The sequence below is a fragment of the Lampris incognitus genome, chromosome 18, assembly GCF_029633865.1.
Source record: "Lampris incognitus isolate fLamInc1 chromosome 18, fLamInc1.hap2, whole genome shotgun sequence".
Taxonomy (NCBI): Eukaryota; Metazoa; Chordata; class Actinopteri; order Lampriformes; family Lampridae; genus Lampris; species Lampris incognitus.
In genome coordinates this window covers 44,022,600-44,039,253 of record NC_079228.1, presented here as the reverse complement: position 1 = coordinate 44,039,253, position 16,654 = coordinate 44,022,600, and the positions used below count along the sequence as shown (strand labels likewise).

General features: G+C 42.5%; 1 protein-coding gene across 4 annotated transcripts in view; it reads right to left on the bottom strand.

The window, feature by feature from the left end:
- Positions 1-16,654, bottom strand: part of bop1 (BOP1 ribosomal biogenesis factor) — a 96,024-nt gene that overhangs the window by 45,617 nt on the left and 33,753 nt on the right. For all 4 annotated transcript variants that reach the window (XM_056297813.1, XM_056297810.1, XM_056297811.1 and 1 more), the window contains 3 exons: positions 11,187-11,304; positions 8,144-8,245; positions 1,086-1,301 (listed from right to left, as the gene is read on the bottom strand). In XM_056297813.1, coding sequence (XP_056153788.1) covers positions 1,086-1,301; positions 8,144-8,245; positions 11,187-11,304 — 436 coding nt within the window. The remainder of the gene's footprint in view (positions 1-1,085; positions 1,302-8,143; positions 8,246-11,186; positions 11,305-16,654) is intronic.

Genomic DNA, 16,654 nt, shown 5'->3' with positions numbered 1-16,654 from the left:
CAGACAGACATGGATATACAGACAGACTTGGAGATACAGATAGACATGGCAATACACAGACATAGAGATGCAGATGGACATGGTGATACAGATAGACATGGAGATACAGACATGGAGAGGCAGATGGACATGGAGACACAGACATGGACAGGCAGATGGACATGGAGATACAGACAGACATGGCGACACAGATAAACAGAGGAGAATGACATGGAGATACAGACAGACACGGAGACACAGACAGACAGAGGAGAACAACATGGAGATACACATAGACGTGGAGATACAGATAGACAGAGAAGAAAGAGGCGGACAGACAGACAGACAGAGGAGAAAGACATGGAGACGCAGATAGACAGAGGAGAAAGAGGCGGAGAGAGATAGACAGAGGAAAAAGAGGCAGAGAGACAGAGGAGAAAGACATGGAGATACAGATAAACAGTAATAAGAGGCGGAGAGACAGATAGGAGAAAGACATGGAGATGCAGATAGACAGAGTACAGAGACAGAGAGACAGAGGAGAAAGACATGGAGATACAGATAGACAGAGGAGAAAGACATGGAGATGCAGATAGACAGAGGAGAAAGGTGGACAGAGATAGATAGAGGAGAAAGAAGCGGAGAGACAGAGTAGAAAGAGGTGGAGAGATAGACAGAGGAAAAAGACATGGAGATGCAGATAGACAGAGGAGAAATAGGCAGACAGACAGATAGACAGAGGAAAAAGATGGAGATACAGATAGACAGAGTAGAAAGAGGCAGACAGACATATAGACAGAGGAGAAAGACATGGAGATGCAGATAGAGTACAAAGAGGAGGAGAGACAGACAGACAGAAGAGAAACACATGGAAATACAGATAGACAGAGGAGGAAGAGGTGGACGGACAGATAGACAGAGGAGAAAGGCATGGAGATACAGATAGACAGAGGAGAAAGACATGGAGATACAGATAGAAAGAGGAGAAAGAGGCAGAGAGACAGAGATGGACAGACAGACAGATAAAGACAATGAGACAGAGAAAAGCAGACAGGAGTCAAAGGCAGAGCTCTGTTAATGTGTCTACTTTAAACACAGCTTCTTACCTCCTCCTCAGAGGGCAGATACTCTGGTGGAGGGTTATAAGACTCCTCGTGTCCAGGAAGTCTCATCTTGGGAGCAGGGATGTGCATTTTGTGTCGCCCCAGTATGGCATTGGGGTCTTCGGTCGCCCAGAGATCATAATACTGCCCTCTATTGTCCACTTTCGCCTGCCTGGGCTTAATCCATCCCATTTTTATAGCATGAACCAGTTTAGACACCTGGGGGGGGGGGCACATTTACCACTAAGTTAAAAATGTTAGGTAAACAGTGGATAATTTATGTGCATATTCAGATGGCATATTTTTGAGTGTTATAACGTTAACACAGGAATACAGGGTAGGCAATAATTCAATATTCTCTTATTGTCTTTCAATAGTATTGTACTGGCATGATATTCGGATATCGTCATATTGGGATACAACATTTTGTTGACAAGATATTTGATAAGAATCTATTTTCAAAAATGTCTCTCAAAAGGAGGTATGAAATATTTGAGGGAGTATTGTTTGAAAACTAGCCTTAGTTTTTGATATTATAATACCTTATATTACCAAACAACTGAATGTAATGAACCTCAACTGGACATCTTTAATGTTATTTTTGAATATGTAAGATCACTAGATTGCAAGTAAAATTTCCCTTGATAGACATATTTTCCATATCACCCAATGCCACTGTAATAACTTAAATTCACATAACGCACTGTAATAGCGATATGTATATAATTACAATATATGTAATTATATACATATATAAACACATATATATCACCCAATGTCACTGTAATATCTTAAATTCACATAAAATATTCAAGATCATTTCAGCAGACACATAATAAAGGACATTAGTTCACTGCACTCATGAAATATTTTTCCAGTTTAGTTTAAAGCACCATCCAGAAAACTTCTCCAGTCATTCACACTTTCAGCTATATTACCTCACAACAACAATGCAACTTTGGCAAAAAATAAACCTGACTAAATGTTCACTGAGATGGACAACGCATCTGTCTGGAACCCCAGATAAGTTTAATCAGTTCTCTTCACGTGTGTTCCTGTTGATGAAGCAGTGGAGGTGGTCGATACGAAATTACAAAATGACCCCACCCTTGGCAATAGGTCCACTCTTAACACTGACCAAGTGTGTCTGCTCCTGAAGCTGTGTCTTCAGTCCATGTACTTCCCATACAGGGGGTAGTACTATAGGCAGAGGCATGGGTGTGCTATGGGTCCCCCCAGTCTCACCTGTAGTGGCCAACTTCTATATGGATGAAGTGGAAAAGAGGCTCCGATGTCCTGTCCAGGGACACCACGTAGCCATTGGTTCAGATTTGTGGATGACACCTGGGTTAATCAAATCTCAGGACGTACCACATTTCACCGACCACTTTAACTCTGTGGACAGGACATCAAGTGCACCAGGGAGGATGTGGAACATGACCCGGTAGCCTTCTTACACTGTGAAACTGCAGTTGGTGATGGGGGACATTTGATAGTTGATGTTTACCGTAAACCAGCACATACTGATCAGTACTTAAGGTTTGACTCTCATCATCCACTGCAGCACAAACTAGGAGTCATCAGGACGCTGGACCACTGAGCTGACAACATCCCCAACAACACAGTGGCTGGGGAAGGAGAAATCCCACATTAAACAGGCCCTGGTTAAGTGTGGTTATCCTAACTGGGCATCTGTCAAAGCCAGGAAGATGCCCGAGCAGTGCACCAGCCAATCGAAGAGAGGAGAAGGACAACAGCTGTCTAAGTGTAAACCAGTGGTGATTCTGTATGTGGCAGGAGTGTTGGAAAAGTTGAGACGTGTATTTTCCAAACACTACGTCTCAGCTGCTTTCAAACCCCAAAACACACTGCACCAGAAGTTGGTCCACCCCAAGGATTGGGTCCCCCGGCACAAACAGAGCAATATAGTGTAGCTGTTAAGTGCCAGGAGGGTTATTTAATATGTGCACTTGACAACCTCGGCTGGCACAGTGACTATGTGGTTAGCGCGGTCACCTCACAGCAAGGAGGTCCTGGTTTTGAGCCCCGGGGTAGTCCAACTTTGGGGGTCGTCCCGGGTCATCCTGTGTGGAGTTTGCATGTTCGCCCCGTGTCTGCGTGGGTTGTCCTCCGGGGGCTTCGGTTTCCTCCCACAGTCCAAAGACATGTAGGTCAGGTGAATCGGCCGTACTGAATTGTCTCTAGGTATGAATGTGTGTGGGTATGCGTGTGTATGTCGGCCCTGTGTGATAGTCTGGCAGCCTGTCCAGGGTGTCTCCTCGCCTGCCGCCCAATGACTGCTGGAATAGGCTGCTCCAGCATCCTTGCAACCCTGAGAGTAGGATAAGCAGTTCGGAAAATGGATGGATGGACTTGACAACCTCAGAGCAGAAAAGCCTTATGCACCCCCTGTGATCTTTGGTGCCCCCCTCAGAGCAGACAAAGCCTCATGCACCCCCTGAGCTCTCAGGCACCCACCCAAGGGGTACACGGACCCCAGGGTTGGGAATCACTGACTTAGATGATGATGATGACACATATCTGTCAGTGAAGGTTGTGTCCAGATGAACTGACTCAACCTTGTGTGAGTGAATCAGTTCTGGGCACCAGGTTTGGTGGGAAAACTAAACTTCGGTGTCCAAATGAACTGATTCAACTTTTCTGTGATTTCTACAACTGGATTATTTGTGCATGCATACAGACACTTCTCTGGAAGTTGATTTTAATACCCGACTGAAATGAATGGAAACCATGGGCTGCCTGGAAGGTAGATAAAACCCACTCAGCCCCGCCCCATCTCATCTTCAACTGCTTTTCCGGGTTGGGTCGCAGTGGCGGCAAGCTAAGTAGGGCACTCCAGAAATCCCTCTCCACAGCAACACCCTCCAGCTCCTCCTGGGGAATCCCAAGGCGTTCCCAGGCCAGATTGGACATGTAGTCCCTCCAGCGAGTTCTAGGTCTACCCCGGAGTCTCCTAACAGTTGGACGTGCGCGGTAAACCTCCAAAAGAAGGCGCCCAGAAGGCATCCTAATCAGATGCCCAAACCATCTCAACTGGCTCCTTTCGATGCGAAGGAGCTGCGGCTCTACTCCAAGCTCCCTCCGGATGTCCGAGCTCCTCACCCTATCTCTAAGGCTGAGCCCAGACATCTTACAGAGGAAACTAATTTCAGCCGCTTGTATCCGCAATCTCACCCTTTCGGTCACTACCCAAAGCTCATGACCATAGGTGAGGATTGGAAAGAAGATTGACTGGTAAATTGAGAGCTTTGCCTTCCGGCTCAGCTCCTTCTTCGCCACAACGGTCCAGTACAACGTCCACATTACTGCTGATGCTGCACCAATCCGCATGTCAATCTCCCACTCCATCCTACCCTCACTCATGAACAAGACCCCAAGATACTTGAACTCCTTCACTTGAGGCAACAACTCATCCTCAGCCCAGAGGGAGCATCCACCATTTTCCGGTAGAGAACCATGGTCTCAGCCTTGGAGGTGCTGACTCTCATCCGGGCCATTTCACACTCAGCTGCAAACCGCCCCAGTGTGCGCCGGAGGTCACATTCAGATGAAGCCAATAAAACCACATCATCTGTGAAGAGCAGAGATGCATTTCTGAGGTTCCCGAAACGGACACACTCCCCACCTTGGCTGTGCCTTGAGATCCTGTCCATGAATATCACAAACAGAATTGGAGACAAGGGACAACCTTGGCGGAGTCCGACACCCACCGAAAACGTGTTTGACTTTGTGCCAAGAATGCGGACACAGCTCTTACTTTGGACCGGATGGCTTACAAGGACCGGATGGCTTCCAGAGGTATAAAAACAAGGTCCAGAAAGTAAAAGTCCAAACCATGTATTTGCTGCACCCATGCACTACACAAGCAGATTCTAGTCAACACCACTCCTCAACTAGGTTGGAAAAACTAGCTGATGAAATTAGCTGGTTTGGTAACATAGTTGGAGCAAATACACGGTTTGGACATTTACTTTCTGGACCTAGTTTTTACAACTCTGGTAGCAACTGCCTTGGTACCCCATACTCCCGCAGTAGCCCCCACAGAGTGCCCCAGGGTACACGGTAGTAAGCCTTCTCCAAGTCCACAAAACACATGTAGACTGGCTGGTCAAACTCTCATGCCCCCCTCAGCACTTCCGCAAGGGTAAAGAGTTGGTCCGTTGTTCCACCGCCAGGACGGAGTCCACGTTGTTCCTCATGGATCTGAGGTTCGACAATCGGTCGGAGCCTCCTTTCGAGCACCCTAGAGTAGACTTTCTCAGGGAGGCTAAGCAATGTGATGCCCTGATAATTGAAGCACACCCTCCGGTCCCCCTTTTTGAATATGGGAACCACCACCCCAGTCTGCCACTGCACAGGTACTGTCCCCGACCTCCACGCGACAATGAAGAGGTGTGTCAACCAAGACAGCCCAACAATGTCCAGAGCCTTCAGCATCTCAGGGAGAATCTCATCCACACCCGGCACCTTGCCACCGAGGAGCTTCTTAACTACCTCAGAGACCTCTGCCAGGGATATGGGTGGGGCTTCCCCTGAGTCTTCAGACTCTACCTCCTCCACTGAGGACATGTTAGTCGGGTTCAGGAGCTCCTCAAAGTGTTCTTTCCACTGCTTGACAACATCCCCAGTCCGGGTCAACAGTTCCCCTACCCGGCTGAACACAACTTGAGTCAAGCCCTGCTTCCCCTTCCTGAGTTGCTGGATGGTTTTGGCAAACCATCCGGCGACTCGGCCCCATCCCCCCCTTCTTAATAGACACCTTGTCACTTGGTGGTGCTCCCATGGTTTCTCATACCATTGCTATGCTGACGATACCCAGCTTCCTATCATTCCCGCCAGATGACCTCACAGTCTCGGCACAGATATCGTCATGCCTTGCTGATATCTCCACATGGACGAAAGAATGCCACCTTCAGCTTTACCTATCTAAGACTGAGCTCCTTGTTGGGATGTTCATAATTAACTGTTTAACCGTTAACCGATAATAAGAATTTTGACTGATTAATACTACCAGTTAAACGATTAAAAAAAAAAAAAAAAAATATATATATATATATATATATATATATATATATATATATATATATACTCAGCACAAAAAGTAAGGAGATTTTTGTTTGGTAGATTATTTGTTTGTTGTAACAATGCTTCTTGGAAATAAATCTTATACCATTGGAAAGCCTGTTTATTTCCCTTTTAAATGGTGCCACATTGGTAAGGAAAATGCATTTGTGGTATGAGCAGCAGAGCTGAGTATGTGGGTTGCGCCCATGAAAAATTTGCCAAATCTTCTCTGCCAATGCCAAACAGCTTATTTTGCTGCTGCTGTTGACTCTTGTTTTGAGTTTCTGGTACCCCAGGTGCTGACAATCAGGTGCCTGATATAAGATTTATTGCGAAGAAGCATTGTTACAACAAAGAAATAATCTACCAAACACAAATGTCCTTACTTTTTGTGCTAAGTTTATATATATGTGTATATATGTATATATGTGTGTGTGTGCATATATATGTATATATGTATGTATGTATGTATGTATATATATATATATATATGTGTGTGTGTGCGTGTATATGTATATATATATGTATGTATATGTATGTGTGTGTGTGTGTGTATATATATATGTGTGTGTGTGTATATATGTGTATATATGTGTGTGTATGTGTGTGTGTATATATATATATATGTGTGTGTGTGTGTGTATGTATGTATGTATGTATATGATCCTCTTTTTTTTAAAGCTAATTAAAAGTTTGCTGCATAGAAATAGAAAAATAGGCATACATACCAATCAGCTCATGGGGGCGTGTCAACACGTGCAACCAACCATACGTGCCTACAATCATATTTCGCTGTGCCCGAGCAAAATGAAGCAAGCAAAAGAAGCACTATGTGGGATCATTTCGACCAAAAGGACGAGGTTATTTGTAAAATATGTAATGCAGTACTGAAATATACCAGTACTACAAGCACAATGCAATACCACTTGTGAAACAAACATCCACAAGCATCGGGTGATGGCGGACAACAAACTTTGGCCTCCATGTTAGCAGGCAGAAGATGTGATGCGCGGCGGTCTGAGTAGAGAACTCAGAGAATCTGTTCAGGGGTGCAGAAAGACATCTGGCTCATCAGGATGGTCTGTGCGAGGGTTTTCCAGAGCTACTGGGCTACATCGAGCCTAAATACCAAATCCCATCAAGACTGACTAATGCAACTTGTGTAAATTGTGTAAACGCAACATCAGTGCACGTTGTGCGTCTTGTCTTGGGAGAGAGATCCTCCTCTGTTGCTTTCCCTGAGCTTTCTCCCTGAGGTTTCTTCCTGTTTCTTCTGCCTGTTAAAGGTTTTTAGGGAGTTGTTTCCTTATTCCATGTGAGGGTCTAATGGCAGGATGTTGTGTTGCTGTAAAGCCCCTGAGGCACATTTGTAATTTGTAATACTGGGCTATACAAATAAATTTGTAATTTGTGATATTGGTCTATACAAAAAAAATTGTAATTTGTGATACTGGGCTATACAAAAAAAATTTGTAATTTGTGATTTGGGCTATACAAATTGACTGGTCATTCTACATGAAGCGATGCTGTGAGTTTATACTAACCCTAACGCCTCACTAATAACCCTAACCCTAACTCTTACTAACCCCTCCAGAACCAGAGTTTGTACTTGGAGAGCTGGAAATGAATAACATCCAAAGTCATTTTTTAGTACAGACACATTGATTGTGTGGAACCCTTGAGCGTACTTTACTTAAGGATTCCACACACAGTACCAGCACAGTACACACACAGTACCAGCATAGTACATACACAGTACCAGCACAGAATACACACACAGTACTAGCACAGTACCGCCAAATATCTGCTAATGTTCCCCCATCACAAGGTGGTTCATGCTATAAGCACTACACCACCTCACTCAGGAGCTCACATGTACTGATGGAACTGACAGCTCTAGTCTATGACTGTGTACGTGAGTGGGTACGTGTGTGTGTATGTGAGTGTGTATGTGAATGCGTACGTGTGTGTGTTACCTTTTCCTTCTCCATGAGAGATGGGATGAAGCTTCGTTTGTCCTGCGGTCTATTGGTAACAGGATGGATCATCAACTCACTGCTGAAAAACTCCACTGACGGCTGGAGGGGAGAAAGTACCATGACACAACATTACACACCATCTACACAACATTATACACCATCTACACCACACTAAAACATTACATACCATCTGCAATACATTACACACCATCTAAACAACACTACATTACACACCATCTACACAACAATACACACACCATCTACACAACACTACATTACACACCATCTACACATCACTAAAACATTACATACCATCTGCACATTACACACCATCTAAACAACACTACATTACACACCATCTACACAACATTACACACACCATCTACACAACACTACATTACACACCATCTACACTAGAAAGAAGAAAGCCACTATATGTTGTCATAGCACAGGTTATAATAAATGTGTTCTCTGCATGTAACCATCCTTTTGTATAACAGTATCCTATTGTATAGCAGCATCCTATTGTAGAGGAGCATCCTATTGTATAGCAGTATCCTATTGTATAGTCGCATCCTATTGTATAGCAGTATCCTATTGTATAGCAGCTTCCTGTTGTAGAGGAGAATCCTATTGTATAGCAGTTTCCTACTGTATAGCAACATCCTATTGTACAGCAGCATCCTATGGTATAGCAGCTTCCTATTGTAGAGGAGCATCCTATTGTATAGCGGTATCCCATTGTATAGGAGCATCCTATTGTATAGCAGTATCCTACTGTAGAGGAGCATCCTATTGTATAGAAGTATCCTATTGTATAGTAGCATCCTATGTATAGCAGCATCCTATTGTATAGCAGTATCCTGTTGTACAGCAGCATTCTATTGTAGAGGAGAATCCTATTGTACAGCAGCATCCTATAGTATAGCAGCATCCTATTGTATAGCAGCATCCTATTGTAGAGGAGCATCCCATTGTATAGCAGTATCCTATTGTATAGTAGCATCCTATTGTATAGTAGCATCCTATGTATAGCAGCATCCTATTGTATAGCAGTATCCTATGGTATAGCAGCTTCCTATTGTAGAGGAGCATCCTATTGTATAGCGGTATCCCATTGTATAGCAGTATCCTATTGTATAGGAGCATCCTATTGTATAGCAGTATCCTACTGTAGAGGAGCATCCTATTGTATAGAAGTATCCTATTGTATAGTAGCATCCTATGTATAGCAGCATCCTATTGTATAGCAGTATCCTGTTGTACAGCAGCATTCTATTGTAGAGGAGAATCCTATTGTACAGCAGCATCCTATTGTATAGCAGCATCCTATTGTATAGCAGTATCCTATTGTATAGTAGCATCCTATTGTATAGCAGCATCCTATTGTATAGCAGTATCCTATGGTATAGCAGCTTCCTATTGTAGAGGAGCATCCTATTGTATAGCGGTATCCCATTGTATAGCAGTATCCTATTGTATAGGAGCATCCTATTGTATAGCAGTATCCTACTGTAGAGGAGTATCCTATTGTATAGAAGTATCCTATTGTATAGTAGCATCCTATGTATAGCAGCATCCTATTGTATAGCAGTATCCCATTGTATAGCAGTATCCTATTGTAGAGGAGCATCCTATTGTATAGCAGTATCCTATTGTAGAGGAACATCCTATTGTATAGAAGTATCCTATTGTATAGTAGCATCCTATGTATAGCAGCATCCTATTGTATAGCAGTATCCTGTTGTATAGCAGCATACTATTGTAGAGGAGAATCCTATTGTACAGCAGCATCCTATTGTATAGGAGCATCCTATTGTATAGCAGTATCCTATTGTATAGGAGCATCCTATTGTATAGCAGTATCCTACTGTAGAGGAGCATATCCTGTTGTATAGCAGCATCCAATTGTATAGCAGCATCCTATTGTATAGCAGTATCCTATTGTATAGTAGCATCCTATTGTATAGTGGCATCCTATTGTATAGCAGCATCCTATTGTAGAGGAGCATCCTTTTGTATAGCAGTATCCTATTGTATAGTAGCATCCTATTGTATAGTAGCATCCTATTGTATAGCAGTATCCTATTGTATAGCAGCTTCCTATTGTAGAGGAGAATCCTATTGTATAGCAGTTTCCTACTGTATAGCAACATCCTATTGTACAGCAGCATCCTATGGTATAGCAGCTTCCTATCGTAGAGGAGCATCCTATTGTATAGCGGTATCCCATTGTATAGCAGTATCCTATTGTATAGGAGCATCCTATTGTAAAGCAGTATCCTACTGTAGAGGAGCATCCTATTGTATAGCAGTATCCTATTGTATAGTAGCATCCTATTGTATAGTAGCATCCTATGTATAGCAGCATCCTATTGTATAGCAGTATCCTATTATAGAGGAGCATCCTATTGTATAGCAGTATCCCATTGTATAGCAGTATCCTATTGTATAGGAGCATCCTATTGTATAGCAGTATCCTACTGTAGAGGAGTATCCTATTGTATAGAAGTATCCTATTGTATAGTAGCATCCTATATATAGCAGCATCCTATTGTATAGCAGTATCCTGTTGTATAGCAGCATCCTATTATAGAGGAGAATCCTACTGTACAGCAGCATTCTATAGTATAGCAGCATCCTATTGTACAGCAGCATCCTATTGTATAGGATCATCCTATTGTATAGCAGTATCCTATTGTATAGGAGCATCCTATTGTATAGCAGTATCCTACTGTAGAGGAGCATATCCTATTGTATAGCAACATCCAATTGTATAGCAGTATCCTATTGTATAGGAGCATCCTATTGTATAGCAGTATCCTATCGTACAGTAGCATCCTATGTATAGCAGCATCCTATGGTATAGCAGCACCCTATAGTAGAGGAGCATCCTATTGTATAGAAGTATTTCATTTTTTTGAAGGGTCCAGTATTTAAATCTTTTAGAAAAAGAACAATTTAAAAAGAACAATAATTTACCTCTACTTTTTATTCAAGAAAGCAAGAAGAATATTTATGCATACAATTTAAAACAAACCTGGTATTCATTGAAGGTGACTTCCCCAAACTGACCTCTCTGAAGCCGATTGACCAAGTCCACCTGTTCATCTGAAAGGACAATGTCCATTCCTGTCTGCTTGTCCTGTACTGTACGCCTACAAGATGGACGGGCAGACAGAAGTAAAAACAGAATGAATGGAGGTTCTTGCTGAAATAAACCCACCTTTACCCTCTATTCATGAGACACATCTCCCTCATTTGGCCTAAAAATGCCTTGTTTGCGTTCTAAGTGGGAGGGACCAATATCGAGCTACTACCAGGTGAGTATCAGCATCACAGATTTTACCCAAGACTAAAATCCAATATCAAAAGCCATGATTTACTGCATTATTGGCACATGGAAGCCTGTACTAAATGAAGGGGAGCAAGTCATTCGGTCTCAATTACTTTGTCTTTTACCCCAAATTAATTGTCTAGTGTGCACTGTTCTGCAAAAATATTAGTTTGGATCGGTACTCACGAGTGGCCGATACTTAAAGTGAGCAAGCAAGCAAGTTAATCTATATAGCATACTTCGTACACAGGGGAATTCAGTGAGCTTTACACAAACCAAAACAAAAGGAACAACCATATAAAATTCATTAAAATAAAAACAAACGGGAACAATCATTTACAAAATATAATTAGACGAGTACAAAGTACATAAAATGTACCTTGGAATAGTAATTAAAAAGAGTAATATAATTAAAAACAGGACCTATAAAAAGAAAAAAAATAGAATAAAAACAGTCACTTCCCTGCCAGGAGTGACTACAGCTCTACTTCCAGAATTAAAGAACAGTAGGAATGAGGTGCAAGTTTAATGCTCAATCATAGGCACAAGAAAAAAAGAAGTGTTTTTAACCTAGATTTAAAAATTGCTATATTTGGGGTACATCTATCTATCTTCTGCTAGTTTATTCCAGTTGCATGCAGCATAACAGCTGAATGCTGCTTCACCATGTTTGGTTTGGACTCTGGGCTGAACTAACTGACCTGTGTCCATGGATCTCAGAGCCCTACCTGGTTTATACTCTTCAAGCATGTCAGTAACGTATTCTGAGCCTACACCATTCAGTGATTTGTAGACAAGTAGCAGCATTTAAAAATCTATTCTGTAACTAACTGAAAGGTACATATTTCAGGAATGGAGTAATGTGCTCTGTTCTCTTGGTCCTGGTTAAAACTCTAGCAGCAGGATTCTGAATAAGCTGCAGCTGTTTAATGGTCTTTTTGGGAAGACCAGTTAAGAGACTGCTACAGTAATCAATTCTACTGGACATTAAAGCATGGATGATCTTCTCTTGGACATTTTGGGATACCAAACCCTTGATTCTGGTTATATATTTAAGGTGATAGAAGGCTGTTTTAGTGATTGCTTTGATATGGCTGGTGAGCGTGAGATCTGAGTCTATTAAAAAGCCAAGATTTCTAACTTGGTCTTTGGTTTTTAGAGCTCAAGACTTGAGCTGTTCATTTATAATAGTCCTCTTTGTTGCCAAACACAATAACCTGTTTTTTCCTTATTTAATTGAAGTTTTGGCTCAACCAGTTATTTATCTGCTCCAAACAGTGACGCAGTGAGTCTACTGGGCTGAGATCATCAGGTGAGAGAGCCAAATATATCTGATTATCATCATAACTATGGTAAACCATGTTGTTGCTCTGAAGAATTTGGCCTAAAGGCAGTATGTACAGATTAAACAGGAGAGGTTCGAGAACTGATCCCTGGAGGATTCCGCATGTCATAGCCGCTCTATCAGATTCATAACTGCCAATGGTAACGAAGTAACTTCAGTCTTCTAAATAAGACCTGAACCAATTAAGGACTGCTCCATTAAGTCCTACCCAATGTTTTCAGCCTGTCCAACAGTATTCTGTGATGTACAGTGTCAAATGCTGCACTGAGATCAAAACCAGAATGGATATTTTACCTGTCATTATTCCATCATATGTCATTTAACACTTTTATAAGAGCTGTTTCAGTGTCGTGGTTAGGTTGGAAATCTGATTGATATTTGTCAAAATGACCATTTGAGTTCAAAAAAATTGCTGAGTTGATTAAAAACAACTTTCTCGAAGAGCTTAGCTATAAAAGGAAGACTTGAAACTGGTCTATAGTTATTTAACACAGAGGTATCCAGAGTTCTCTTTGTTAGGAGTGCCTTAATGGCAGCTATTTTTGGTGACTTTGGGAAAGTGCCTGATAGCAGTGAGCTAATAACTATTTGATGTAACTTGGGTTTTACAGAGTTAAAAATAGTTTAAAAAAAAAATCAGACGGCAGTGTGTCATGATGATTTAAGATGCCAAACTGTTTCCGCTAGTTTCTTGATTCAGTTGTATTAAATTGTGACATAATGACCAGATTATTTCTAGGTGGTCATAGAGACTATAGTTTTATTGCTTGACTGTGTGGCGTTGATGGTCTGTCTAATAGTTTTAATTATTTTACCAAAACAAGAAGTAAATTCATTACATTTCTCTGTGGAGAGGAGTTCTGGGGCTATCTGTTTTGTGGGGTTTGTAAGCTTGTCAAACATGGCAAATAGAGTGCAGGTATTATTAATGTTTCCGTTCAGCAAGTTAGAAAAATGTAGCTGTCTAGCCTTGTATAAGTCATAGTTAAAATTAGAAAAGCTTTGTTTATACAAGTCGTAGTGGATTTGAAGTTTAGATTTCCTCCATTTGTGTTTGGCTTTCCTGCATTCTCTTTTCAGGGTTTTTACCATCATGGTATTTCTCCAAGCTGTCTTCTTTTTACTCAGTTTTCTTGACTTTTACCGCTGCAACAACATCCATGGCATTCAAAATGTTCAAGTTAAAATTATCCAGGAGAACATCAACTGACTCTGAATTCATGGTTTGTGACAGTTATTGTCTCCATGAACTTAGCACTAGTACTCTCATTTACAAACCTCTTCTTAACAGATACAGAGCTAGTTTGAACATCCGGTACGATCAGTAAGTCAACAAAGACACAGCAGTGATCAGAAAGGGCCAAGTCCTAAACAATAACAGATGGAACGACGAGACCTTCAGAGAGAACCAAATCTAGAACATGGCCACAAGTGTGCATGGGCTCTTTCACATGTTGCGAGAGACCAAAAGTGTCAAGTAGGGCAAAGAGATCTTTGGCATTATTGTCCATGTTATTATCTATATGAATGTTAAAATCCCCTGTTATGATAAAGAAGTTGTAATCAATAATAACAGCTGATAGTACTTCAGTAAAATCACTAATAAAATTAACACAATATATGGGAGGTCTTTAAATGGTTAAAAATAGAATTTTGGGAGCACCCTTCAATATAAAACTGAGGTACTCAAAAGAAGTAGAATCACCAAATAGGGAAAATTCACAGAATTTCAACCTAATCTCTGTCTATTTGCGAAAGGGATAACGTGAAAAACACCTGCAGTTGTTCCTGATCATTTCTGCATCTCTTGCCGGCAGTGAAACAGAAATTTTCTCCATCATCATATGTCACTTGGTGGCCAGAAAAACTACATCCTAGCAGGGTTTCTATACTCTGATCTACTCTAACCACAATCTTAAAAAAAATTCACCCTCTTACTTTCGACTAAGCTATGTTTCTGATGGAGTAAATGACGTCACACACCACTAGTGCTAAGGCTGCCCCCCCAGAGATTTTCCCAGTCGGCTAGTAGTCATTAGTTCAAGCCATTAGTCGACTAGTCATCACATGCTTATGATATTAATTTCATTATTTAAATGAGGTTTTTTTGGGAACCTAGCCACTGAGGATGCACAAGCCAGTGCATTCTTAGTGCTGGTCTCAAGCCCAGACAAATGAGGAAGGTTGCGTCAGGAAGGGCATCCGGCATATCTTTGCCGAATCAAATATGCAGATCATAAATAAGATTTCCATACCGGATCGGTCGAGGCCCGGGTTACCAACGACCGCCACCGGTACTGTTAACCAGCATGGTGCTGGTGGAAACTATGCTACTGTTGGGCGAAGGAGAAGGAGAGGGGGAAGGCATGTCCAGAAGCAGCTAGAGAGGAGGAAAGGTAGGAGTGTGGAAGTGAGAGTCGGAACTTTGAATGTTGGCACTATGACTGGTAAAGGGAGAGAGCTGGCTGACATGATAGAAAGAAGAAAGGTAGGCAAACTGTGTGTGCAAGAGACCAGGTGGAAGGGGAGTAAGGTCAGGAGTATAAGAGGTGGGTTCAAACTCTTCTACCATGGTGAGAATGGGAGGAGAAATGGGGTAGGGGTAAATCTGAAAGAAGAGTATGTCAAGAGTGTGCTGGAGGTGAAGAGAGAGCCAGACAGAGTGATGAGTATGAAGCTGGAAGTCGAAGGTGTATTGCTGAATGTTAGCAGTGCATATGCCCCATAAGTTGGGTGTGAGATGGATGAGAAAGAAGAAATCTGGAGTGAGTTGGATGACGTGGTGGAGAGGGTACCCAAGGAGGAGAGAGTGGTGATTGGAGCAGACTTCAATGGACATGTTGGTGAAGGGAACAGAGGTGATGATGAGGTGATGTGTAGGTATGGTGTCAAGGGGAGAAATGTGGAAGGACAGATGGTGGTGGATTTTGCGAAAAGGATGGAAATGGCTGTGGTGAATACATATTTCAAGAAGAGGGAAGAACACAGGGTGACGTACAAGAGTGGAGGAAAGTGCACACAGGTGGACTATATCTTATGTAGAAGGCAGGATCTAAAAGGGATTGGAGACTGCAAGGTGGTGATAGGGGACAACGTAGCTAGGCAGCATCGGATGGTGGTCTGTAGGATGTCTCTTGAGACCAAGAAGAGGAAGTGAGTGATGGCAGAGCCAAAGATCAAATGGTGGAAGTTGAAGAAGGAAGACTGTTGTGTGGAGTTCAGGGAGGAGTTAAGACAGGCACTGGGTGGTAGTGAAGAGTTGCCAGATGGCTGGGCAACCACTGCAGAAATAGCGGGAGTTGCAGAGAAGTATGTAGGAGTGGTGCAGGATATGTATGAGGGAAGTGTGACAATGATGAGGTGTGCGGTTGGAATGACAGATGGGTTCAAGGTGGCGGTGGGATTACATCAAGGATCGGCTCTGAGCCCTTTCTTGTTTGCAATGGTGATGGACAGGTTGACGGACAAGATCAGGCAGGAGTCGCCATGGACGATGATGTTCGCAGATGACATTGTGATCTGTAGCGAAAGTAGGGTGCAGGTTGAGGAGAGCCTGGAGAGGTGGAGGTATGCACTGGAGAGAAGAGGAATGAAAGTCAGTAGGAGCAAGATGGAGTACCTATGTGTGAATGAGAAGGAGGACAGTGGAATGGTCAGCATGCAAGGAATGGAGGTGACAAAGGCATATGAGTTTAAATACTTGGGGTCAAAAGTCCAAAGTCACGGGGAGTGCAGGACAGAGGTGAAGAAGAGAGTGCAGGCAGGGTGGAGTGGGTGGAGAGGAGTGTCAGGAGTGATTTGTGACAGAAGGGTACCAGCAAGAGTT